General features: G+C 46.3%; 1 protein-coding gene across 1 annotated transcript in view; it reads left to right on the top strand.

The window, feature by feature from the left end:
* The window catches only part of ATP8B1 (ATPase phospholipid transporting 8B1), a 958,513-nt gene that overhangs the window by 309,973 nt on the left and 620,573 nt on the right, over window positions 1–27,967 (top strand). Inside the window, exon 11 of the mRNA XM_069627043.1 lies at window positions 19,201–19,289. Coding sequence (XP_069483144.1) covers window positions 19,201–19,289 — 89 coding nt within the window. The remainder of the gene's footprint in view (window positions 1–19,200; window positions 19,290–27,967) is intronic.

Below are 27,967 nucleotides of genomic sequence, written 5' to 3'. Positions count from 1 at the left end.
GACGCTCACCCCCTCAAGGTACGCGATCTTCTCTGGGCTCCACACAAGTTTATCCCGAACAGATTGAAATCCCATCCCACCTTGGGTGTCCTTTGGGCAGTCTGGAGGGAAGGCCCCCAGACGGCGCACCTAACGACGTGGCCATCCCCAATGTCCTCTCTCTGGGGACACCCGTTCAGATTAGGTAACAGGGGTTTTTCCAAGGCACAGGCATGGTCTGACGCGGGTCTGGAGTGGGTGGGACAACTGTTCCGGGAGGGGGAATTCCTGCCCTATGAGGACCTAAGGGACGCCATTGGGCGGGGGTCTCTTTCCGTGTTTGAGTATCTACGCTTGAAGGGAATCCTCGGCGACCAATCATGGGGAGAGAACTTGAGGAGGCAGTTGACCCCCTTTGAGAAGTTCCTTGATATGGCGACCTCTAGAAAGGGAGCCGTCTCCGGAATGTATAGAATCCTCAATACTGTGAAATTGGTAGAACGGAGGGGCTTTCGCTCATATTGGAACGATCTCGCAGGGGAGGTGATTTCGGAAGACGCTTGGGCTAGGATCTTCAAAATTGCTTTTCACGGTAATTTGTACACGGCAGATATGGAACATAACTTTAAGATTCTGCAGGGATGGCACAGGGACCCTGTGAAACTATCTAAAATGTTTACGGCGGTGTCCCCCGACTGCCCGAGGGGCTGCGGCCAGAGAGGCTCACGAGGCCACATGTGGTGGCACTGTCCGAAAGTGCAGGCATACTGGGCAGAGGTGAGGGGCTGGATGGCTGAGGTCACGGAGGAACTGCTTCCCCAGGCCCCCCTGACGGTGCTGTTGGGCCTCCCGCCAGAGACCTCGGACCTCTACAGGTACCCCAGAATGTGGGAAACGATGCTACGGGCGGGGAGAGTGGCATTGGCACAGAAATGGAAGAGCCCGGAGACCCCATCCAAGGCTGACTGGCTAAAGAAATTGAAAAACTTGTTTCTAATGGACAAACTAACGGCCATGGTGAACAACGATTCTGGGTCATTCCTTGAAAATTGGCAGGGGGTAAGGGAGGCCTGGGGATGGGAAGTGCACTGAGGCCAGGGGGGGTGGCCGAGCGGGGCTCGGGGGGACTAAGCCGAAAGACTGGACCATAAAGTACCAGGGCCCCCCATGGGCGGAATGGGCGCCCACGGCCCGGGGACATTCGGTCGGCCGTCGGCCGTCGGAGAACACCGACGCTCACATTCACTACCAAAGTAATGGACGCAAAAGAAAAGTCCAAATCTCCCTATGTCATGGATCAAGTTGGTAAAACGAGGGGTGGGGGGAGGGGGGGTTCGAAGAGGGGGGCGGTCGGGTGGGTGGGGGGGGAGTTTGCTGGGCAAGTGCACCGTGAACAACTGATGATTACAAATATTGCCTGCTTGTTATACTCTTTAAAATGCCAATAAAACCAAAGTTTAAAAAAAAAAAAAAACCTCTGACGGACAGTAAACATCAGTCAAATGGACTAGAGTCTGCATGGAGCCTTGACCGCCAAAGCCAATTGTAGCAGTCTATGGAGCTTAGGCACGTCTTGGATAGCAAAGTCATACACAAAGTTAGAAAGTTTGTTGAAAAAAAATCACTGTAGGGTCACAAGCTGTTACACTTGTGAAGGGTAGAGCTGAAATCAACTCTAGCAAAGTAGCTACTGCAAGTTTCAACTGAGAAGAACAAAGCTGAAGACACTGAGATAGGTACCCCAAGTTGGAACACTACCTTTGGTTAGAAGCAGAGTAGCTGGAGTCTGTCTGGTTGCAGTGATGCAGATGCTGGGTTCCTGGGCCTCAGTCGTGGGGACAAGAGGGAGGATGTCTAGGAATACTCCTGTGGCAACAATTAGGTCGGTGGCAGCTACAGGCTCTTTTCAGATCAGGGGCACTTTGTGGTTTCAGTGATCTGTAAACGGCACCACCGGGGATCTTAGACACGGGTTGGGCTTCCTTCACTACTTGAGTCCTGCACTCTGGTGAGCGGACTCAAACTCTGGTCGTTCTGCTTCTGGAGGGTCCTGGGGAGACTCCTGGAGCTTCTGGCCAGCTTGCAGATGTTGCGCTCGACTACAGATTGCTCGACCCCTGGCACTCGGTTCCTGCAGCAGCAAAGTAGTACAGCCAGACGGGGAAGATGGTCCAGTGGAGTTTGTCTCGAGGTTAGTTGTTCCCACTAACACAAGGGAAGAAGTTGTCCCTTCCGTAGCTTCTCTTGTCGATCAGCAAAAGGAGTTTCAGCACAGCAGTAGGGCATCACCGGGCAATTCGAAAGGTCCAGGAGGAGGCAGCAACCTTCATTCACGGTTTCTTTGTTGGGTTGTTCTTCCCAGTGGTCGACTCTGTCATCAGTCCCAAAACCCTCGCCTTTTAAGCAGGTTTCTCCCATTCATGCACAGACTAGCTGTTACTCAAAAAGCAGGGTGGCTGTCCTGAAGGGAAATACATAATCCAAATCCGATCAAAACACCTGAGAGAGTAAGAACAAGGGCTCACTCCAGGGTTGAAATTAAAAGTCCTAAAGTCCAGCAAAAGTGCTGGGGGTCTCTAAGGTTGAAGGGAATTGGCACAGAAATGAGAATTCTCCCTAACACAAACAATGTACGTGGATCTCTTTACCAGCATTGCTGCCCTCATTGTTACTAATGCAGCTGAAGCCTTCCATGGAAACCCGAACCCTGGTTTGTAGACTATCAGGAACTCTAAAATAGATGTGCCTGTTGCAGACGTAAACACTGTCAGATTATACTCTCTTCAGTGAATCCAAGATTCTGCAAGCAAAAAAAAAAATCCACTTTGATGAATTAGCGATTTTCTCATAGCTTCCCTTAGGTGGCCAGGGAAAGGCAGAAGCTACCTCACTCTGACCCTGGGGGTGGCTCTGTGGGAGGACCTCACAGGGGGGCGAGACAAACCCCAGGGTGGCAGAGTAAAGACTAAAGGCTTAGTAAAACCATGCAACTAAAACGGTACAAAACCCCACTCTTAGTATAAGGCTGTACCACCTGAGTATTTGGTAGCATAGACTGAGCAGCCAGGCTTCTCTTACGAGGGAGAGAGGGCTGTAGGAAGGTACAAAGAACCTGTAGCATAGAAATGGTTCAAAAGAAACACTAACACCCAGAAGTATTATAAATCAATAAAGGTGTACTATAGATACAAATAGGCCAAGGTAAATCTTGGTGGGTAAGCACTTTGTCATAGTCATAAACACAATATAAAAACTCAACACCATGCTTGAAGGTACACAGACCAAAGCAAAGGCCTTGTACAGAATGCCTAGCCGTATTTCTAGGCAAGTAAGACATAACCATAAACATTTAGAATAGAACACACCTATTTAGGGGGGGGGATAAAACCACTAGTTACCTTTTTGATTCCTTACAGTAATTCAAGGGTCAGTCATGCAGTGACATTCGGCTAAGAAATCACTTACTAAACCAACCATGTTACCAGGATGCATTTCTGAATAGTCGAATACAAAATTCATGGAACAGTATAAAACCTTTAACTACATTCAGGATAACACTGTTATACCAGGTAAGTAGGACCCAAGATTGTTATAAACTATTACAGTTGCTTTGTAGATGAGTAGAACACAGATTAAGGTAAGCAATAAGATGGCACAAGGCAGACCAAGGTTAGTAAAACCCACAATACACATTTTAAGAATTTCACACAGCTATTCAAGTTGAATAAAACCCAAGGCAGACTTATTCTAGACAGGCTGCACAGCCGTTCAGGGGAAGCAAAACCCAGTTGGTAAACATATAGTCTGAGAGAAATAGTTGGGTGAGGCCAACAACAGTACTTTTGGGAAGAGGGGGACCCAATTCACAGGTGAGTAAAATGACTTTAAATATACTTTTAAGTGATGGAACCTAAAGAGGAACTTTAAGAGTTGCTGAAACCTCTTGAAGCCTAATAAATTGATGAAATGGATAGCTATATGGCATATTCATAACAGGATAAGTCCTTTTGGCGTTTGAGAGATCTAAGAGATGGTATTAACAAATACTAAGGAGGATGGAGTGAGTTCAAGTTTAGGCGATTCCACGTTGTTCTTCATTTTGAAGGAATGGAGACGAAGTACCATTATGCTAGTAACTCTGGGGGTGGGGTGAGGTGGAACAGGGTGTAACAAACCGAAATGTCACTTGATAGCCGAAGCATGGAGAGAGAATGATTTTTGGAACTAAATTTGCCCCTGGAAATGGACTGAAAGACATAGGTTGTGATACAGACCTCAGCAAGTAAAGGTTACTTTTAGAGGCCAAGTATTCCAGGATTGGATGAAAGTTAAACTCGTTTAACCAAAATAAAGATGTTAATATTTAGGTAACTTCTGGTTAAACAATGTTCTGTACTATTTGCATTTTTTTTTAAAGCGTTCACACAGCCCGTGGGTATTGAGGCGCTGTTATGGGAACATGTCTTAGTTGCGTATTTATAACACACTTAATACCCAGATGTTTCTAAGCGCCGATCCGGGGATAAAACCTGTGTTGCTTTGTTGTCTTGTTTCCAAGGCGAGCGCGTTGACTCTGAGCTATCTTCCCGGTACTACTGTTAGAACAGTTTTTCCGAAGTACAACTAAGGGCTTAATAAAACCATACAACTACAAAACTCCACTCTTAGTACAAGGCTGTACCACCTGAGTATTTGGTAGCGTAGGCCGAGCAGCCAGGCTTATATTAGGAGGGAGAGAGGGCTGTAGAATCAGTGTAGAAAGAAATTGTAGCATTCATATGGTCCAGTGAAACACAAACATTTGTATTGTAAAAATAAATGGTTTATTTAAATACAGGTAGGCCAAGATGAATCATGGGTACCATTATATTATATAGGTTCCATGTCTTAAAATCGCGGCAAAAATGGCCGTGAATACAAAATATTGCGGCAAAAATGCTGTGTTTTTTTTTGTGCCACAATCAAGTAAAGGATACGGGTGACACCCCTGCTCCCCTCAAATGGTATAATGGGGTACACCTTTACCGGGTCAAACCACAGCATTGTGCCACAATTATTTTTTTCTTTTTACCAGCGACATTTTTGCTGCAATTTTATTACCTGATACCATTATATATTAACACAATTATAAAAACCAACTCAATATTTAACTGATACAACCCAAAGTATAACCTTATTAAGAATAGCAATCAGCAGTGCAAGGTTAGTCAAACCTGTAACACATTCAGAATGCAATCATCTATTCTTGGAGTAAAACCTTTTTAATACAGACGGTAATTCAAGGGTAGTAGGCTCGGAGTCATGCAGTGACACTCAGTTAAGGAATCACTTGCTAAACCAACCGTGTTGCCAGGATAACTTTCTGAATAGTGGAACACAAATTCATGGAACAGTATAAACCTAGGATAACCCTCAGTTATACCAGGTGAGTAAAACCTAATGTAATAAACTATTGGTTTCTTTTCAGATTAGTGGGACAAAGATTAAGGTAAGCAGTAACTCTTTAAACTATTTTAGGATTTCCACAGGAAGAAAAAGGTTAGTAAAACCCTAAATGCATTCAGGATAACATTCAGTTATACTAGGGGTAAGACCCCACGGTGTAATAAACTGTCACAGTTGCTTTTCAAATCAGTGGGACACAGACTAAGGTAATCAAGAACGCTTTACACTATTTTAGGATTGCACCCGGCAGACCAAATTCAGCTAAACCCACAGTGCAGTACACTTAGAATGGCACACAGGTATTCCATGTAGCTAAAACCCAAGGGAGACCTATTCCAAACAGGCTATACAGCGAGTTAGGGGAAGCGAGACCCAGTTGGCAAACATATACACTTATATTCTGAAAGAAATAGTTGAGTGACGCCAACAGCATTACTTTTGGGAAGAGGGGGATCCAATTCACAGGTAAGCAAAATAACCTTATATTTACTTTTCAGAATGGCAAAAGACATTCAAAGGATAGTAATACCTTTTGCTGCTCATAGATCAGAGGGACAGTTACCAAACCAACTCTGTCACAAGTTAGCAACTTTTAAACACTTGTTATACTTTTTAAGGCAGAATACTTTCCTTACCCAGTCGTTCTATAGTCTATTGCATGAGTTCTCTGAGGCAGAAGAGGCACCCTAGTGATCTAGGTGCCAGCTGTAGGCCGGTTAAGATATGGTTCAGTTGCAGGAAATCAGAGTTCTTGAGGAAGTCTCTTCAAAACAAGTAAGTAGTTCACTTTAGAGTTAGTTAGGGTCCAGGGACTTCAGAGAAGACACCCTAGAGGGATTCCAGCAATGCACCTAGGCGAACTGGATGAGCGGACTCCCAATAACATGAATCGCCCCCAAAGCTTCACAAGAACCACACAAGGCTTAAGTTAAGTAATACCCAGCCAACACAGTACCTCATCACAGAAGAAGAGTTTGCAGCAGGACGTCTTCAGGATCTGCAGCCAAAAATCTGGTCAATTAATTCCTTGCTGTGAAGACTGGGTTCAAAGGGGTTTTGCAGCAGGGATCAACTGGGAAGGCTCCAGGCAAGTTTCTTCATGGCTTGTGTTGGGGAGAATTCTCAGAAATGTGCGAATTCCTCTCTACCTTAGAGACCCCCTGCACCTTTGCTGGATTTTGAGGACTTTTTACCTGGAGAGAGTGGGACCCTTTGTCCCATTCGCATGTATTTTTTCAATGACTTGAACACTGTTTCTTTTGGTTTTGGAGTCTGACAAACTCCATAGGCATCTTTTACAATGTGTCACACAGCACCTTCAGTGCAGTGGCACAGGAAAGTCTCTTAGATTTCCCAAAGGTTTAAATACCTTCTGTTACTGTTTCCAAGAGCAGTAAAGTGAAATTGACTTTACTTGCATTGTAACTTTCTAGACACCGCATACACTATCTTACATAGTGCTGGAGGGGTTACTTGGTATCCCCTTTGTCTAGTTTCTCATGTAACATTTTTGTTACCCTTTCCTTGATGAATGGCTGATGGCAGTGGTTTACTTTTAACTGATGTGGTGTGCTTTTACAGCGGGCTGCGTTCGCAGCTGCAGTAAAGCACCCAAGGCTGCCATTTTTGTCGAAATGACCCCGGTCTTTTTTCAGCATTTCTTTGTGGAAAGATCCTTCTTGATTTTTACTCTGCGCACCAAACCAGGATTGGTCCCTTTGTTCATTTTGTCTTTGGCGGGATTCACGCGTGAAGCCTGCCTCTGGCTCCAGGGCGTCTGGCAGGGGCAGGAAGTGAGGGAGGTGCCCAAAACTCCCTGTGCTTAGACTCCTAGGAGACAGGAATGCACTCTTAGGTGATTGGCTGGCTGGCTGGCTGCCTGGCAAGGACAGCCACCCTGCTGGGTGACTGACTGGCAGCTAGGCTGGAATGAATGGGAGAAACCTGCATAAAAGGCGAGGCTTTTTGGCTTGGAAGGCAGTGTCGACCACTGGACGAAGGAATCCGAAGAAGAACTTGGAAGAGATGCCTGCTGCAACTCCTGGACCGTTGGTTTGACCGGTGAAGCCCTGCTGCTTTGCTGAAGTTCTGAATTCGCCTCGACTAGAGAAGCCCTGCAAGGACGACTTCTTCCCTTGAGTTGGTGGGACCAAGCCACTCCAAAGTAAGCCTGTCTGGACATCCTCTCGAAGCTGTTTTCATTTCCACTATTGCTGGAACCGAAAAGCCAGGGAGAGGAACACCAGATTGTGTGCGTGGCTTTTAAGTTGGCCAAGAGCACCTGGAAGATCCTCCGGACTCCCAGGAAGCAGGACTGACCGAGCCTGAGCCACCTCAACAGAGTGCTGGACCCCAGATGCAAGGAAAGTCCACCTCAACAGCCAAGAACCACGGTTGTGCGATTTGCTGAGACGCGAGGAGCTGAAACCGCAAAGTGCCACTGAATAGAAGTTGGTCCTTTTCTGTCGCTGATCGTCCCATTACAGTGCAGGAGTCCTATAGATGTCCTCCCTCTTGTCCCCACGACTGAGGCCCAGGAACACAGGATCTGCAGAACTGCACAGGAACAGAAGCCAGCAGGAACCGTTTTTCTTCTAACCAAAGGTACTGTACAGCCTAAGAGAACTTGCCTCTTGTTTTGTAGCCTCGCTTGTTCTCAGTTGAGACTTGTTGTGGTTGCTTCTGTAGAGTTGCTAACTGCTTCTTTACCTCACAAGCCTAATCGGCTCGTGGCCCTGCTTTAATTTCTTATTTTCTGCAAGACTTCTAAAAACATTGCAAGACTTTTACCTACCTGCAAGAATTGCTTCAGCTCCCCTAGACTTTTGCCCAATTGACTTTGGCCTGGCTCCCTGGATGACTCTTCTTCCCTCTGACTTTGTGTTTAGCCCTTCCAGGAAGTGGTTCATTTACTTTGTAGTGGGGGTTCACAAAAGTACTACATGCTTTCAAAATATGTGTGTGATCTCTTGTTTTGTTCTAATAACCTGACATGCTCCCAAGTATTGTTCTAAATGCAACAGTGATATATTAATGTCCAGTGTCCCAGCTATTTAAGTCATCCGAGGGTTTAGGAAGTGTCTGTGTGCCATCCCAAAAGGGTATTTACTGATTTAGAACTACTAAGAGTGCGTATTTTGGAGTGTATGGGTGTGTTACTATTATATTGCCTCTTCTGAAGAAGGCTTACTTAAACTGACTGTTAAATTAATAATTGTTTAATCAAGAACCCTTGAGTGTAAGAGTTTATTTGAATGCTTGTCACTGTGAATCTCTGTGTAACTCCCCTACTGCTCACATTGACCCTTCTTGAGATGAGCCTAGCTGCTCAATCATGCTACCAACCTGTGTAGTGCAGACTTATACCAAAGGTTGGACAAGGTTGTTGTAGTGCACCCAAAGGCTACTGCTCCAAATCCTGCCTAACAGCTTGATGTGACTCTGGTTTTGGCAGCCTTATCAGGAGCCGACTGAATATCACTGGATGGATTCTCTTTGCTAATCTGGTCTAGCACATTGGTGACAGGACTTCAGACTCAAATCAAGTCTCTGGAGGTCCAGCAGGATGGCTCGAGGTCCCAGGGTATTGGGGTTATTGAGTCCGCAAGGATGCAGCATTTTCTGGGATGGCCAAAAATGCAGGTCTTCTTGAGTCTAGTGGATTGCCCCAGGATATGGGTAGGGGCTGTTTTCAGGACCACTAGGTCGATTGGAAGGAAGGGTTATAGCCGGTTCTGGTTACACAGCAGGCTCTCTGGTTGCTGGAAATCGCTACAGCCGTAGTTTCTTAATCTTCATCTTCAGTTTCAGCTCCAGTGGTCGACCTGTCAGCAGTTTCCAGGTTAGTAGCATTTAACAGGAATTACATCACAACTTCTGAAATCTCTCCAATTAGTTTCCAGAAAGAGGCGGTTTGGCTGTCAAATCAGGACAGCCAGCCCCCACTGGTAGTTGGTTCCTTTCTGGTAAGGTGAAAGACAAAGGGCTGCTGAGTTTTGAATTCCTTACTCGATACCTACCTTCTCAGACACTCTAGAGCCTGGGCATGGAATCCAAAAGCTTTCTGCCGAAGACGCAACTCCCCCTGAGGTCGTTCCTGCCTAGAATGGCAGGGAAAGACATCAGAAACAGCAAGCACACAGGAAATGTTGAAAAAAACGAGCCCACCATTTTAGAAAAATGGTGGCCCTTCTGTGCCTGACTTAGGCTAAAATAACAGCCTGCAAGTAAAAATGACTAAAAGTCATAAAGGTAAAACCACTGCCACCAGCTACTCATATAAACTCGAAAATTGTAACACAATGTTACCAGGTAAGGAAGAAAGGGGATACATTGTATCATCCCCAGCAATCCGCATAAGGTGGAGTTGTTCTGGCTCATTTATGCAAAATGTAAAGGGGATGAAAATCTCTCTTTACTACTTATAAACAGTATATGTATATGAAAGAGAAATTAATGAAAGAGCCCAAAGGGCCAACCCAGCCTAAGCCCAAAAGTTATAGGAAACATAAATTCCAACCATACACTAAGGAGGGACATTATAAGGTCCCCATAAAAAGAGTAGTTAAGAGGGGAAAAGATTCCCACTCACCTAGGGACAAGGTAAAATAGTTACCAAGTACAAGCTAAATGTTATGGGGTTGACACAGGTCAGGAATATGTATCACTAACTAGCTGAACTACCCGGCTTCACCTGTGATTTCAATTCTCAGATTTTTTATTCTGATCTGTAAATCTCACTTCAGTTTCTTCTGCAGTTTCATTCCTTTGTTGTTCAGCAGCACTATTTCTCTTAACAGCAAGTCTTGTTTCAGTTTCTCCAGCAGTTCCGTTGCTTTGTTTTTTAGTACCACATTCTCTGATTACCACGTCTTGCTTCAGGTTTTTGAGGACTTTTTGTTCTGTCTGCATGTTGAATTCCATCAGCTTCATGGTCTTGAGATCTACCTTCTTCCGAATGTTGATCATGTTTCAGCTTTCGATTTTATTATTTTTCTTTTTTTTCTTTTTATTTGGGTGGGATTAAATACACTTTTCCTTTTTTTTCATGGCATTTCTGTAAAAATCTATTTGTGGGATTAAAACATTAATGAAAAGAGAGCCTATAGAAGACATTTTTTGTTAAACATGGAACCGGATTCATATCTACTGATTCAACTGTCATCATCAAATTGTGGCAAAATTCCATTTGATGTCCTTAGGGTGAAGTACCGGTCCTTTACAAAATTTTGCGGTAGAAATTAATCAGGTGTTCATGTTTCAGCTTTGATGTGCGATGATGAGCACTTTCTACAAATGACCTGTAGATGGCGGGCCAACACCACAAAACATAATGTGCCGAAAAACCAAAAAGATGAATTATCTCGAAACGGAATGACCCATCGAGCCAGAAAGTTTCCTTAATTCGGTAATGAAATACAGAATATGCCATGCAAAATTCATGACCCCACACCTCAGTGTTACACCACCCAAAAGACTCTATAAAACTATACCTTGTGCAATACAGGACTCAAACTCATGGTACAGGCCTGTACTACCCAGTAAAGTGGTAGCTATGGCAAAGCAGCCAGGCTTATCTTAGATGAGAGAGAGGGCTATGGGAAGGTGCAAAGAACGTGTAGCATAAATATGGTTGAAAGAAACGTGTATACACTATTATGTAATGTTAAGTAATGGTTTATTTTATATATACACAGGCAAAAAGTCATAAACCAATATAAAAATGAACACAATAGTAAATAAACCAAAGTATTAAAAAGGCATAGAATGGGAGGATGCAATTCAATGTAAGCAGACCCTATTGTTAGTAAACTATTACACATATTCAGTTTCGGGAATAATCTAGTTACACCGACATTGCTTTCTAGAATAGTTTAACACAATTCAAAGGTAAGTAATATCTTTAACACGTCTAACTTGTTCCATTTCAGGAATAACTGTTACAGCACGACCACCTAGCAAGAAAGTATTTTGCAACAAGTGTTATAATTTCATCAGAGTCCTTCCCTAATCTAGGGCATGAGTGTTCTCAGAGGCAGTAGGGGACACTGGTTTGTAAGGCACAACCTGTAGTAAAGTCAGAGTTCCAGAGGATTTCCCATCTAATAAGTACGTAACTGACTTTAGAGTCAGTTGAAGTGTTCAGGGACATGGTAGAAGGGTCCCTACATGTGTTTGACCGTAGGACATGGGTGAACTCCCAAACGCAGGAATCACCACCCTATTTATTCATATATTTATTACATTTGTTTAACGCCCATACCCGGGGGTATCGCAGCATTATACATTTAGAACTGGTTACAAGAATTTGGTTGCATAAGAGCGGCACCAAGACTTTAGTAAAGATGATGTTGCAGACGGATGCCTTCAAGATGCAGCAGCACAGGACCCAGTCTCTGCATTCTTGGTCGTGGTGATGAAAGAAAAGGCACATGATTGGAACTTGCAGAATCAGTCGACCGGAAAGGCTCCCAACAAATAATTCTTTGGTGCATCTCGCGGCTCTGTGGATTTCGCGCTCTTTTCAAGGTACTAAATGAAGGGTGGTTGTCTGATCGATTGTCCTTGCTAGCTTTGTCCAGCACTCTGGTTGGGGGACTTTAAGGGGTGGAATCTTGCTTCTGGAGGTCCAGCAGGAGTCCACAAAAGTTTCAGCGAGATTTGTTCTTCAGAAGACTATGTGCAGCACTCAGGCTTGAAGTCTGAGGGTATTGGCGGTTTGCAGCCCAGGAAGGTCACAGCTCGTTGTGGGATGGCTCAAAATGCAGGTCTTCTTGAGTCTATTGGGTCTCACCAGGCTCTGAGTCATCGTTTTTGGAGTCCCCAGGTCGATTGGAAGGAAGATTAGACAGCAGGCTTTCCAGTCGTTGGAAATCGTCTCGGCTGCAGTATTAGGGAGAATTCTCAAAATGTGCCAATTCCTCCCACCTTAGAGCCCTCCGGCTCTTTTGATAAACTTTGGGACTTTGAACTTTTCAAATCAATGTGTTTTCTGTGTTTGTTTCTTTTTGAATTATGAAGTCTAACCAACTCCATAGGCATCTTTTCATGTTTCACACAGCACCCTCAGTGCAGTGGCACAGGGAAACCTTTTCAGGTTTTCCCAAGGTTTAAATACCTTCTCTGGGATAAACTGTTTCCCAGAGTAGGTAAAGTGAAATTGACTTTACTAGTCTTTTTAAATTCCTAGACCCAGTGGACCATATCTTACAATAGAGTGCTGGAGAGGTTACTTCATAGCCCCTGTCTAGATACTTGTGTAACGGTCAAATGCAACCCTTTCCTATTGAAATGGCTGGTGGCAGTGGTTTTACAGCGAACTACCATGATTTTTCCCGACTACGAACCCCTTTAGAGTTAAATTGCGGGAGCATGTTTTTCAAGATGGCATCTGAGCCCCCTCTGTAAAAACAGGTCCCGGTCTTCTTTTTTCGCCATTTCTTTGTGAAAAGGGTCCTTCTAGAGTTTTGCTCTGCGCGCCAAACCTAGTTTGGTTCCTTTGTTCATTTGCCTTTGGCAGGCTTCAGGACTGAAGACCGCCTCTGCACCGGAGTGTCTGGAGTGGGCAGGAAGTGAGGGATGTGCCCGAAACTCCCTGTGCTCAGTTTTCTAGGAGTCCCACATGCACTCTATGGTGATTGGTTGGTTGGCTGACTGTCCGGCAAGGACAGCCACCCTGCTGAGTGAGTGACAGCTAGGCTGGAATGAATGGAAGAGAACTGAATAAAAGGTGAGTCTCTTGGCTTGGAAGGCAGAGTCGACCACTGGAACAAAAGAACCGAAGACGAGCTTGAAGTGGACGGCTGCTGCAACTCCTGGACCGTTGGTTTACCCGGTGAAGCCCTGCTGCAGGTCCAAGTTCATCTTGACGGAGAAGTCCTGCAAGGACGACTTCTCCCTTTTGAGTTGGTGGGACCAATCAACTCGACACTAAGCCACCTGGATACCATTCTCACAGCTGGTTGTATTTTCCTCAGAGTGCTGCAGGAAACCGAATAACCAGGGAGAGGGACACCAGCTTCTGTGCTCGACTACAGCTGGCCTAAAGCGTTTGGAAGATCCTCCGGACTCCCACAACGTCGGACCGACCAAGCCTGACCCTCCTCAGCTGTGTGCAGGATCTCGGAAGCAAGGACAGTCCACCTTGACAGCCAGGACCAGCGTTGTTACCAGTGCGGTAGCTGAAACTCGAAACAGCCACTGAAATTGAAGTTTGCCAGTTGCGGGCTTTGACCAGTCCCAGTGCAGTGCAGGAGTCCGCCGACGTCCTCCCTCGTGTCCCCAGACTGAGGCCCAGGATCAGCGAGATATGCAGGAACTGCCAGGAACAAAGGTCACCAGCTGCATCATCTTCTTCATTTGTAAAGGTACTGTAAAACCAGACAGAGTACTTGCCTCTCGTGGTGATTGTGCTTGAAACTTTCCCAACTCGCAGGCCTAATCAGCTTGTCACCCAACATATGATTCTTCTTTTTACAAACTATTCCTGAGAACTTGGCAGAGACTTTTCAGTTCATCCACCAGAACTGCTTTATCCTATCCAAGACTTTAGCCCATTGACTTTGGCCTAGCCTATTGAATTGACTCTTCTGGTGAACTCAAAATATCTGCACTGCCTAAGAAATAATTGTATTGTTTTTATGTTCTGAAAACCTATGCCATTTTGCTCCTCCTTCAAAGTATTCTGAATGCCTCAGAAACTTAGAGTGTACAGAACTGACGAATATTTGCGTGATTATATTGCCTCCTGCTTATGAATGTTTTATAACTGACAGTTAAATAAATTAATAAGTATTTAACAAAGAAACCTTGAGTGTAAAGGTTTATTTGAACACCTGTGATTGTAGACCTCTGTGTAACTTCATTACAGCTCATATTCCCTCTTGCGATAAGCCTGGCTGCTCAGCTGTGATACCAAAAACTCTGTAGTACAGACTTATACCAAAGGTGGGTTGTGCTTTCACCTGTAGTCCTATTTGTGTGTAGTGGTCCCAAAGACTACTGCATACAAACTTTGCCTAACATGCAGTTTCTTCATCTTCCTCTTTGGTTTTGGTTCCATTGGTCGACTACCTCTTCAGCTTCCAGGTTCAGACTTTTATGCAGGAATCTAGCCAATCAAACAGCCTTGTAACATTCACAATCTTGCACTCAGGCTGGAAGACAAAGTGCTGCAGTGTTTTGGACTCCTCCCTCGTTTCCTGCCTTCAGACACTCTGGAGCCTGGGCAGGGAGTGAACAGGACTCGGGCCGAAGATAAAAATCATGCATTTGAATTTCTCTCCCTGGATATCAGAGGAAGGACTGAGAAAGGACAAGGAACACTAAAATGGCAAAAAAACAAGACTGGGCCATTTTGGTAAAATGTTTCCACAGCCTGCGGTAAAGGTGCACCAAATTAATAAAAAGGTTCACTGCTACCAGCCATTAAAGGTAAGTTTGTCCTTATAACATAAAAGTTGCATTTAAAATGGGAAAGGCAATACTCCATATCTCCCCAGCACTCCATATAAAGTGGGGGGTGCTGGACTCGCCTAATAAAATGTAAAAGGGATCCAAAGATCCTTTCTACCCTTGGGAACTGTAGTTCTCACAAGGTTAAAAGGGGAGCCCCTAGGGCAACCCAGCAACAATAGGCACTTATTGCCAAAAAGTTGTCAGAGGATAACTTTTAAAAGACACTATGGAGAGTCTTACAAATGACGCCTATACAAAGAGTAAGAGATTCTGTGAGTGTGGGAAAAGGTTCCCTTTCAGAAATATAAGGAAAAATAATCCACCAGTAAAAGCAAAAGGTTCTGGGGTTGACACAGGTCAGGAAGATTTATCATTGCTATGAAAAGCTTACCTAACAGACCCCTTTAAGTGCTACAGGTATGTTTATTCTGACTTTTCATGAAGCACCACTGTATGTTCTTGCCAGACTGTTACATTTCAGAGGCAATGTGGAGCAAAACAATGGGGTTGGAGATGAATATTAGAAAGCAGTGCCACTGTAAGAGATGTGAATGCAGGAAGGGCTTTTTACATTAATACACTAGAATTTAAGACCTGCAAGGTTTGCAACACTCAAACCTCCTGTTATGGTGGAAACCAGTAATCTGTTTTCAGGTGGACATTCACAAACTCTAACCAGACCATGGGTTCTGAAGCCAAGATACCTAGAATAGTATGCAATGGTTTTTGCCCAATTGCTGTTTCTTGTTTCCAGTGGTTCTTTTGCAAAGCGATTTTATAGGAAACCAGTCACTATATCTTGTAAATTGAGTGTGGGGCCAATTTACATAAGCTGCATTTTTCAGGAGGTCTCTTGATTTCTGCCAATATCTGAGCTGGCCTGTTTCTTTTTGAAACACATGATGGATGCAGCTATAGATAATAAATCATTACTACACTGTTAAATTCTTGGTGCATTAACCAAAATGTTTCTAAAGGTTTAGCCATCAGTGTTTATACTACATCATTAGCATAAATATAACTATTTTATTATTCTGAAATCAGAGTTCACATATATTGGACATGTTTTTTCTATGAATGCAGAGATAAATATAAACTTAATCCAACACTATCTGGGAACTATTTAGGATTCAAGCACATTACCAGATATCACTCTGCTGCCTTTGTCTTGACTACATGTAGCCTGAAGGGTATTGGTTTGCAAAATCTGTATTCCGATTCCGTTCTGGGGGTCTCCAAGGTAGAAGGGAATTAGCACAGAAATGGAAATTCTCCCTAACACCCTGTCTTGGGCCTTTACTGCAGCTCATTGTTGAAATACACATTTTGTTTGCAAGTCTTATTATTGTATGCGTCAAGCAACAGCTCCCTCTAGCAGTGGTAATATAAGTCTTACAGTATATAATAAAAGGCCAGATGCACGTTTTTCCGAAGCGGCATGCGCCTGCTTCGCCTGTTACCACTGCTAGAGGGAGCTGTTGCTTGACGCATACAATGTGTGAGTGACAGCTAGGCTGCAAATGAATCTGAGAAACTTGCATAAAAGGCGAGAGTCGACCACTGGATGAAGGAACCGAAAGAGAAACTGGAAGAGAAGTTTGATGCACCCTCCTGGACCGTTGGTTTGCTCAGTGAAGCCGTGCTGCCATGCTGAAGCTCCAATTTCACATTGACTAGAGAAGCCCGGAACAAACAACCTCTTCCCTTGGGTTGGTGGGACCAACTGACCCCAACTCAAGGGAAGACTAACTTGACTGGAACCCCTCTCCCTGCTGGCTGTACTTCTTTGCTGCGGCTGGAACTGTGTGCCAGGGGACAGGAACACCAGGAACGAGTGCATCGTCTTTAAGCTGGATCCATGCTCCAGGAAGATCCTAGGGACTCTGTCGAAGCAGAGTGCTGGACCCCAGAAGCAAGGGGAGCCCATAAGGTGTCCAAGAACCGCGGTGGTGCTATTTGCGAGTAGCTGAAACCGCGAAGTGCAACTGATCTGGAATAAGTCCTTTGCTGCCGCCAACCTTCAAACTGTAGTGCAGGAGTCCCCAGACGTCCTCCCTCTTGTCCCCACAACTGAGGCCCAGGAACAACAGTGATCTGCAGGACTACAACAGGAACAGAAGCCAGCTGAACCCTTCTTCAAACCTAAGGTACTGTCTAACTAGGGGTACTTACCTCCTTGTATGTAGCTTGCTTGCTCTCACCGGAGACTTGCATTTGCTGCCTTTTGCAGAGTTGTGTGCATCTTTGCTTTTCACATGCCTCCCAGCTTGTGGCCCAACAGCGATTCTTTTCTACAAACTCTCTATATAACTTTGTGCAAGACTTTTGTGCCATCTTCAAGAAGTGCCTCAGCTCACCTAGACTTTGCTCAATTGACATTGGCTGTCCTGGCTCCCTGCAGACTCTTCTGACCCTTTGACTTTGTGTTCATTTGTCCCTCAAAAAAGTCATACATAGGTTACTTGTATAGCTGGGAAAGGGTTAACCTGTACATCATTGGGGGATTGTAAAGTACGTACCTGTTCAGAGAAACACGTTCACCTTTGTTTTCCGTCCCTAAACTTTTCCTTTTGCCACAACCTCAGTATTCCATTAAGTGTTAAGGTGGTGTATCAATTTCCACAGTGTCCTAACAGTTGTAATCACCTGAGGGTGTTTGAAGTGTATGCGACACATCCCAAAAGGGTATCTACTTACTTAACAGAAACTTAAGGAGTGTATTTTTTTTAAGTGCATTTTATTGTTGCATATTGCCCTTTCTGAAGGATTATTTTAAAACACTGTTAAATTAATAATTATTTTAATAAGAAACCTTGAGTATGTGTTACTTGAATTCTTGTCACTGAATCTTACACCCCTACAGCTCACATTGACCCCGTCTTGAGATGAGCCTGGCTGCTCAGTCACTCTACCAACTTGTGTAGTACAGGCCTATACCAAAGGTTGGGTTACCTATTGCCGAGAGGACAAGGTTGGTGTAGTCGCCCACAGGGTTATTACATACAGTCTTACCTAACACAGGGACACCGCTTTGACAACCTACTTCAAGTTGCATACACTAAGAAAATATATACGTTTAAAAATACATAAACAAATTCATTTGATTAAGCGGCTCAACGGAAACTAACAAAAACAATGATGTCGAAACCTCCACCCAACACAACTTTGCCCTGTGCACAAGGGCTTTGGAACAAGTAATTTATAAAGGATGTGACTTCTATTGGCACTTTACATATTCGCCTTTGGAATTCTGATGTCGTAGATGAGGGGAGTAAACATGAATGTTTAGTATTTTAAGGGCCTGGGGGATACTGTATTGAAGTTGATATCCTGGGAAGGTGAGTGAAGTAGAGACCAGCAAGCTGTCCCAATTGACCACTTGCTTCCAGACCCCAAACAAGCACATGGGACAAATAGCTGTGTTGAATATTTTGTCCCATTCGTGAGTTTCTTGCACATGCATAGGACTATAGGCTTGTCTGTGAAATGTCAAAAGCCACAGGTAATGAGGATTTATACTTATGATTAATAAATGGCACTACCAAGCATGGTGGCTTGTCCAGTACTGGGCCTTTATGTTATGTTTCCACTGCTTGCTTGTACGTCTGTTCTTGATACAGCTTGTATACACTGTACCCTATTAACGATTTCTGCAGAATCTCACTAGATAGCAATGGCTAAAACGACCGAACTATCAAGGTTGGCATCGCAAGGAATACATTTAGTATGGATGGTAGACGCATGTGTTTTCACTGTGATACATGCACTTTCCAAGTTCTTGCCATCATCCTGGTATGTGATTTCAGAATGTTCACTAAGAGAGCCTACACAACTCGTATCTTAATTCAAGAGTTGGAACCCAGTTTGAGTTAAGCCGGCTCATACTGAGCTTGCAGTTATTTTTTGTACCTTCTTGGTCTGATCCAATTTTTATCCCAAGTAGTTGTGCAGGTGATCTGAAGCTGCCATTAGGCAGTATGAGCACTCTGCAAAAATAGTGGCAACATAGATGCCACTTACTTTGCAGCTCCCCTTCCTCAAAGAGAAAGCCGGTCAAATAACTTGGTGAGTAATGTGCTCGCTGCTAAGCGCGTGGTTCAACCCACATGGATATTGTTGAAGTCCCAGCAAGGCTTACTTAGTCTCAAGTACCATTAAATTGGATTATAGCAATACCCGTTAATTGTAGCACTGATAAAATGTCTTGTGATGGCAGAAAAGAAGCAACTAATTACATAACATTACATTTGTGTACGTTTTTTCAAGCAGTTAAAATATATAGTACATTAATTACTTTTGTTTTGGCTTTTGTTTGATTAGGTGCTGACACGAAGATTATGAGGAACAGTGGAAAAACAAAGATGAAACGGACTAAAATAGACTATCTGATGAATTACATGGTGTACATGGTAAATACAGTGCATTTAATATACAAAAAATGTAGGTTTGCCCTCTGGTACGTAATGTTGCAGTCAACATCTTTTTATTGTTTGCTAATTTGAGAGTTCAGGCAAGTACTAGTTATACATTTACAATCAAAATACTATAAAGGATTCCAAGATGGCCACCAGGACACGAGCACCGTGAGGAGTGAGCTCTTGCCCCGGGGCCAATTGTGCAATAAAGCACATGAAATAATCTTCCCCCCCCGGCGGGAGCCTGCATAGTGATAGTGCTTGCAGCGGAGTCGTGACAGATAGCACTGTAGGAGCCCCGAGCAGTCTTGCGGCCATCACCCTTCACACCTCCCAGCGTGAAGAAACTACTAAGCGGAGCGAAGGCCAGACACCCTGGTGCCTGAGCAGGCCGGCCTCACACTGGCTGTGTAGAGCACATGAAGCGGGAGAACCTGCCAAGAAAAGGAGGCTGCCTGAGAGGCCGGGAGCTGGAAAGTGCAGAGCAGCCCTAGGTGAGGAGCGGGTCTGCCTGAAACAGGGTGAGTTAGCCTCAGTGCGAGTGCCTTGAAGCAGCCACCAGTGGTAACAGTGCGAGCCACCAAGGGGCCTGACAACCTTAAGGGCACCAGTAAAGGGAGCAGGGGCCCTTGGCGACTACATCACAGTAACAAACCCAGGGACCTGACCCCCCCCCCCCATCCTCCCTCCCCCCCCGTGAGCTGACCGCCCAGTGAGTGGGGGAATTGGTGGAACCGGTGCAGGGCGAGGCCCCCTGACTCCCATTGCTTAAAACCTGGCCTAAGGGTCTGGGGCGCATGGGGCAAAAGGATGAGGCAACTCCCCCAAGGGATATCTTACAGTGGTGAGCGCCTCAGGACCGGAGCTTGGGAAACCCCCTTTATCCAGTGGACTGTACACAGCAAAGGTGGTGTTAACCGGTCAGGGGGGCTACTAGCCATTGCAAGCTGCCAACACAGGACAAGAGTCTGTTTTGATTATCTGTGGTGGCCCCTGGCAGAGAAGTGGCGGTGGGGCATACGCCTGAGAGGTGGACCAGCCCCATCTGGAGTGCATCCTGAGGAAAGGAAGGAGGCAGTGATGAGGAATGGTCCTTTGCCCTGGTGATCAGTTGGCTAAAGGAAGGAACCAGTTGGCTAAAGGAAGGAACCAGGGTTCCCTGCGGCACAGCAGTCACTGACGTTGAGGCACAAGAATGATATCAATGACGTGTATCCAATCCCCAAGCCCGCAAAGAAGTCACAAGAAGGTAACCTACAGAAGCTCTGGCGGAGAGATGGGGTGGCAGGCGTGACCGCAGATGAAGGATCCCAGAGAAAGAAAGTAGCATGGGGCATCGCCAACACCGATTCCAGGGCAGGCTGTTACCAAGGAGGAAGTTCAACAGTGCTTCCATGATTTCAGTGATAAAATCAGACACTACAATCCTAAATGAGATTTATCAGAAAGGAGTTGGCCCTGTCACTGTAAGAGGTGACCTATCAGAACTGGGAGAGAACCGAAGCGGCCGAAAATGCCATCTAAGTACTTGCAGAGGACATACATAATATAGATTGGTGGAGCAACTCGCAAGGGTCACACACAATTTGTATATGCAGAGCAAAGACCTAAAAAACCGCTCGAAGATCCAACATAAGGATAAAGGGGCTCTGGGAAGGATTGGCGCATAGAGACCTGCGAGAAACGTCACAGCAGCGGATCTATTGGAACTGGAGACCTGCTTGGAGGTATTGTTGGATCGGATTCATCATGTGGGTCCTAAAAGGGGAGAGCAGAGTGTTAAGGTCCTACTGGCAGTAAGACTTTAGTAAGCTATCCCAGTGGTTTTTAGATCCCCACGTTTTAGTATCAGTCTGTACTAGCTCAGGACCTTGGTAGAGTGGCAGAGCAGTCAGGCTTATTTTAAGAGGAAGATGTGAGCTGTAGGCAAGTACACTGAATCTTAGCTAGAGAGGCGCAGCAAAAACGCACTTACACTTCGATATATTTCCACCAGAATCACTTTAAATAGTACAGACGTTTATATTGGAACACTTAGGAATACTTGATAATACACTTGAAAGGGCACTTTCACTTGTTTGTTCGTGGTTACATTTGTAGCAATGTTAGAGAGGGAAAAGGCAATGTTATCGTATTATCGGTTATTGTGCACTCATGCAGTTTTCAACGGTTTACATAGTGATACATTTAATCTGCAAACGGATATAATGAAGTTACTTGAAGGGAGGAAAATGATCAGCTTAGTTCAAGCTTCTAGAGACGGTTTCTTCACCCAGTAAGACTTTTAAGTCCAAAAACACAACCCTAGCTAAAGGCAGTTCGGGGAGGGCTTGAGGTCTTGACAAGGAGTGAATTACGAAAAGTTCTGGTGGATTTTTTCCAGTTTCTAGTGTTATTGAAGCAGTACGTTAACTAACAAGGGAGACCTTAAAACGGACTTGAGGAGGGGATACGAGCAGTGGCTTGGGTCAATGGTAAGAGGGGGTTGCCCTGGACACACAATGCTCTGGAGCGACTTCTTGGAATCAGGTAAGCAATACCTCCCACCTCCCCCCAACAGTATCCTAGGTTGAAAGAACATTTTCGTGCTGGATGCTCCGCGGTGTTGAAGCTCTGGGCACAACATCCGGATTCCTTGGTCTGGTGACTGAAGGCAGGACAATTGATGGTTAACTCTCAGCAGCAGTCTTGAGGGATGACCTGGGGTACAGCTTTCAGCAACTTCTTGGTTCATTCTGTGGTTTTGGCATCTTTTCTGCAGCACCAACAAAGGACACTGATTGTCGGTCAATCTTTTTCCCTTCCTTCAGGCCCGCACTGTGGTGAGGGGGTCTGGACAATTTGGATTGGATCTCTGGAATGCCCTTACGGGTACAGCAAAGATTTGGATGGATTCTGCCTTTCCACGGCGATGCCCTCGAAATGGGCAGCAGGCCTCCTGGTATTGGGGTTCCGCAGCTCTGGAAACTTCTAGGACCTTGGGAGATGGCTCAATTCAAGGTTCGTCTTGGGACTGGTTGTTCCCACCCGCCAAAGGGAAGGAGTCCTCTTCTTCAGAGCTCCTGTCGCATAGAAAAAGGGGTCAGGACAGCAGTGATCGCTTCAGTGTTGCAAAGGGTCTGCAGGTGTCTCTGGTCATCGACTTTGGATAGTTCAGCTTCCAGTGGCGGACTTGCTTTTCACTCCAGAACCCTCACCTTTTATACAGTTCCAGCACACACTCCTCTGCAACCTCGCTCAGCATTTTACAGAATGGGGCGTTTGGCTGTCCAATCAGGACAGCCAGAGCCCCTGTGGGAGCTGGAACTAGTCAGGCACTCTGGCAGACAAAGGACGGGTGTGGAAGACGCCTCCCAAACTTCCTGCCTGCCCAGACACTCTGGAGCCTAGGCGATGATGCCCAAGGGTTGCTGCCAAAGGTAAAACGAATACTGGCCTCCCCCTCCCAGGATGGTAGAAGGACTAACAAAGGACAACCACACTAGTAATGATGAAAAAAGAAAGGAATCACCAAGTTGGCACTTGGGTGCCCCTATTGTGCACTACCGAGGCTATGGTCATAGCCTGTGGTATACAAATTACACAATAGTTGGTAGAACATGGCCACTGCCACCAGCCATAACTAGGAGATTGTCCATGTGACTAAAAAGTCACAGGTTTAGAGAGAAGGGGACTAGATATCCCTTTGGCACTCCACTGAAGGTCTGCCAGTCTGAGTTTCGGGAGAGACGCTAAGTATCTCTCCTTAAGAACTGTAGTTACTTGAGGCTATAGAAAAATAATCGTGAAGGAGAACCTAAAGGGTTCCCAGCAACACTGGCCATAAGAAGCTGTGTGCTGCAGTAGTAAAAACACAGGTGCCTTTAAGAGCCATGGAGCAGACTCCATAGTACAGGTAGAATACTAAGGATAGAGTTCCACAAGAGAGAGGCCACAAGAATTAATGAAGTGGAAAAAGGCTCCACTCATTCAGGATTTAAAGAAAAAGGTCCGGAAGTCCAGCTAAAAGTGCTGGGGGTCTCACTAGGAGAGGGGATGAAGCATAACAATTGTAAATCTCCTTAAAATCTACTAATGTGGTTTTATGCCCTTTGAAAAGCATACTGCCATTCTAAATGTGTAACACTAGATTTTACTCACCTTGAACTGCATACTGATCTTTCTTTTTGAATTTCGGTTTATTGATTTAGCTGAACTAAGTCAACTTTATAATATAGATTTAAAAGAAAAATCACATTACTACAAAGCACTTCACATTATTTTTAAAAAAGCAGTCAATTAAAGGAAACAAACAGAAGCAAAACAAGTAAAAGAATGAATGGAAGCTGGCGAAGAAAAGATAAGTCCTAAATAGATCATAAATAATGCAGCAAATAATAATGTCATCTATTCCAGTCTCATATCCTATTTCTACTGTGATTAATATATTTACTGTACAATACTTATTAATTCAACATCATTTATTTTTAGTTCTTTCCGAAAGATTAGGGCACTGATGCATATGTGGGTTAAATATCCTGCATGAATCATTGACCACAAATGATCCGGAATTACCTCACAATAGTCATTCAAAGGTTTCTTGAAATATTTGGTTCTTAATAGGACTAAAGCTAAGCACTGGACCATAAGGTGGCGTATTGTCTTTGACCTGCTTGGTTACAAAAATGACATACATTTTCAGCTTTTTTTGATCTTTAGCCACCTAGCTTGCAATTCTCTCATGTTCCAAAGGTTGAAATGTAGGAGGATAAAATCGCACCTATGGAGCACTGAGGGATATTGCACCAAATATTGTTCAGGATTACCATATCGCTTCCTAGTGAGTATATTTTCAGCAAAGTCGCGATATTTATCACAATTTGTTCTCGTCTGAATCCAATCCATCTGGTAAAGTTTCTTCTTTACACGCATTGGATTCTGAATCGGAGTTAACAATGTAACATCGGGAGTGCGCATGCGCGAGCGACGTATGCGCTGCTAAAACCAACGGCTCCCGGCGGCCGCTGCTAACATCCTGTACATTTTCCACTTTACGCGGACTAATCTTCCCTCAACCGCCTGCCAGCGGTGGTGGCCCCACCAGGGCTGCTGACGCCGCACTCCGGAGAGAAACCGGAACGGGAGACGCCAGAACCAACCCGCGGACTGCCGGCGGACGGCAGGCGACCATCGCGGCGCGGGCGGAAGAAGAGGACCGCCCCTCCCCCCCGGAGGCGCTGAGTTCGCTGGTCCCCAGGCGAGATCGTCGCACGGAACGCGACCCCACGGCGCTCTCCGGGGGCCATTGAGCGGCCGTGGAGAGGCCCCCCCCACCTCCTCCACCCTCAGGACAACAGTGGCCCACACACTACGAGAGGCTTTGCGGCCTGGGCGCTGCAGCACCGGCCTCACCTGCCGGACCTTCCCCCCCCAATCAGCAAGACTGCGAGACCCGGGGTCGAGCGGCAGCAGGAGCCGTGAGCTGCGCTCCCCCGTTGAGGAAGACACGCTGCAACTAGAGGCACCCACGAGAAGGTACAAGGGAGTGGGGGGCGGACGCTTTGCTTGTTTTTCCCCCCCGCGACCCCTTTTTGCAACCAGCCTGCACAGAACACAGGTGCGCCACAGACCAGCACCAGACCCAGAGCGCTGCTACTACCTACGTGTCCGCGGTGGACCCCAAAACTCGGCGTGAACAGTGGAACTGCCCTGCCTCTCTTGGGACCACCCCGAGCGGCCTACCTCACACCCCGAAGCGCAGCACTCGCGGTAGAACAAGGGCACAGTCCTACGCACTTTGGCCACTCGGTACGCCCGAGATAGACAAGGGCCAACATCACGCCGCCTGGTGAGGCCGAGCGACGACACTGCGAACACCCCAAACGTGACCTTGGCCGCGATTCACAGTGCGCATCCCGCGCAGCCTGTACGCAATCGTCCGCCTCGAGAGAACAGCTAGACCCCTGCTACACAGAACCCGATCACAACATGGGAAAGGAGAAAACCAGGAGGCAAACGCTACAGAGCAAGATGGATCTCTATACCGTGGGGGCCCCTCCCCAGCGCGAGCCTCAACCCCTAGAAGAAGAAAGTAACCCTGGAGAACTCAGCGACCCTCCTATCTCCTTGTCAGACCTTATGAAAGCGATTGGGGACTCCAGGACGTCCTTGGAACTTAAAATGGGCGGCTTATCCTCGGAGGTGTCCCTCATACACCAAGACCTCCGCAACTTATCGACCAGAGTGGGTGAAGCAGAACAGAGGGTGTCCAGCAATGAAGATGTGATCCATCGCATGGAACAGCAGCTCACTACGATTGCCCAAAAGGTGACCCAACTGGAAAGCCGCGCCGAAGACAGTGAGGGGAGGGCGCGACGCAATAATCTCAGGATCCTCGGTATACCGGAGAAAGAGGAAGGCCCCAGTGCAGAACTCTTCCTGGAAGATTGGCTCACTCATATCTTTGCCCCGAAGAAGCTATCCAAATTCTTCTCGGTGGAAAGGGCACACAGAGTCCCCACCGGCCGGCCTATACCGGGCGCCCCACCCAGAACAATGATCGCACGCCTACTGAATTATCGCGACCGAGATGCAATCCTACAAATGGCAAGGGCCATGGGCCCGATCACATACAACGGCTACAAGGTTGGCTTCTACCCCGACTACACGAAAGAAGTCCAAAAAGCCCGCCAATCTTTTGACTCCGTTAAGAGGAAGCTCCAGTCACTATCCATCAAATATGCCCTCTTCTTCCCGGCATTGCTAAAAGTCCAGTATGAGGGCGCTACACACTTGTTTTACAACCCCAAAGATGCATGGGACTGGCTTGAAACTCACGTCCTCACGGAACCCAACGGGAGACGTGGGCCATCGGGCCCACCCACGCAGCGACCCCGACCTGGGAGACCCTCGCCCCCTCGTTCCCCGTCTGAGGCAGACGACGACGCGTCAAGGACCCCGGCGGGAAAAGGATGAATACCCGGTACTGTAGGGCCCAAACTACAGATTGGTAGAGTGGAAATGCTCACTTAGCGGCCGCCGCCCCCTAAGGCTGAGCGTGCGTTACCACACCCGGGTTATCCCGAAGAAGTTTATAAAGTTATAGGTTTAATGTTTGGGCGACAGGTGCTCCCAGTTGGAGGGGAAGAACAGGGTGGGGGGGGAGTTCAAAGTTTGTAAAGAAAACGAAACAAGAAACAAGAAGATACGACACATAGAAGCACTGGCAAGGGAGCCAGATATTGGCTATGGGCAAGACCACAGACACGATCATCATCCAGGCAGGAGATATACCAACACGAGAAGACCATCGGGCATCCCCCCCCGAAAGTATAGCGTTGCACAAATCTCGAGCGTACAGGACTACCATTGATCCTTCCAGATATCCAGATAAGCGCCCCACGCAGAGAGAATGAACTCCAACAAGGTGACCGTGCTCTCCTGGAACGTTAACGGCCTCGGCTCCAGCATAAAGCGAAGACTGGTGCTCCAGTACCTTAACCGTTACTCACCTGATATTGCCCTACTAAATGAAACACACTTGCTAGGCACGAGCACAAACTTCTTCAAAAAAACCAACTACTCTCACACCTACCAGGCTGGATTCACAACAGGAGCTAGGGGCACGATGATCCTGGTTCACAAGCGAGTCCCCCTGCAGGTCAGGAAGGTCAAGATCGACCCCCGGGGCCGATATGTTATGATACTGGCCGACATCTGGGGCGAGAAATGGGGCCTCGCTGCAGTCTACGCCCCCCCCTCACAGACGAAAGAGCTACTCTCCGAGCTACAGACCCGGTTGCTTGAGGATGTGGCCGATGTATGGGTGATTGGTGGGGACTTTAATGAAGTGATGAACACTACAATCGACAGATCTCACAGGAGGCCAGGTTCCTGTCTTGCCCAAACACCACTCGCCATGTTCGCCGAAGCTCTGGGTATGACAGATGCATGGCGCGCGCTCCACAACAACGAGGCTGGGTTCTCCTTCTTCTCAGGTGTCCACAAGTCATTCTCCCGAATCGACTATGCCTTCATCCCCCGCAATGTAAGTCACAGGCTCCTTGACGCTGACTTCCTCGCAAGAGGTATTTCTGACCACTCTCCGCTCCTACTGTCTATGAAGAACTCTTGCCGTGGTCCGGATCGTAATTGGCGCCTGAACACATACCACCTACGTCTCCCCGAAATAGCGGAGGAACTGGAGAAGAAGACAACAGAATACTTCGAAATCAACGAAGGATCAGTGGATTGCCCGATCTCGCTCTGGGAGGCATATAAGACTGTCCTCCGCGGAGAAGTTATCTCGGAAGTTTCAGCCTACCAACGAAGACGAATCCGAAAGATCAAAGAGGCAGAAGCGCGCGCCCTGGAGTGCGAACAACAAACCCTGGAACACTCCACCCAAGAAGCTAAGGAGGATTTGATCACCGCACAAGTGGCCCTTAGCAACCTGGCTCTAGACAATGCACGGACAGCCCATCAGTTAGTCCGGAGTCAAATCTACGAACGAGGTGACAAGGCGAATAAGACACTGGCTTGGTTGGAACGGCGCGAGCAGACCAAGGGACATGTGCGGGCAATTGAATCTCCAGACGGAACGCTCCTCACAGACGACTCGGACATTGTTGCAGCATTTGCCGCCTACTATGAGAAACTCTACACTCCACCAACCGAGCACTTGCCTCCCGAAC

Source organism: Ambystoma mexicanum, chromosome 6p, assembly GCF_040938575.1.
Source record: "Ambystoma mexicanum isolate Mex_15411 chromosome 6p, UKY_AmexF1_1, whole genome shotgun sequence".
Taxonomy (NCBI): domain Eukaryota; kingdom Metazoa; phylum Chordata; class Amphibia; order Caudata; family Ambystomatidae; genus Ambystoma; species Ambystoma mexicanum.
The sequence above is the reverse complement of the archived record's forward strand: the minus strand, read 5'-3'. Positions and strand labels throughout refer to the sequence as shown.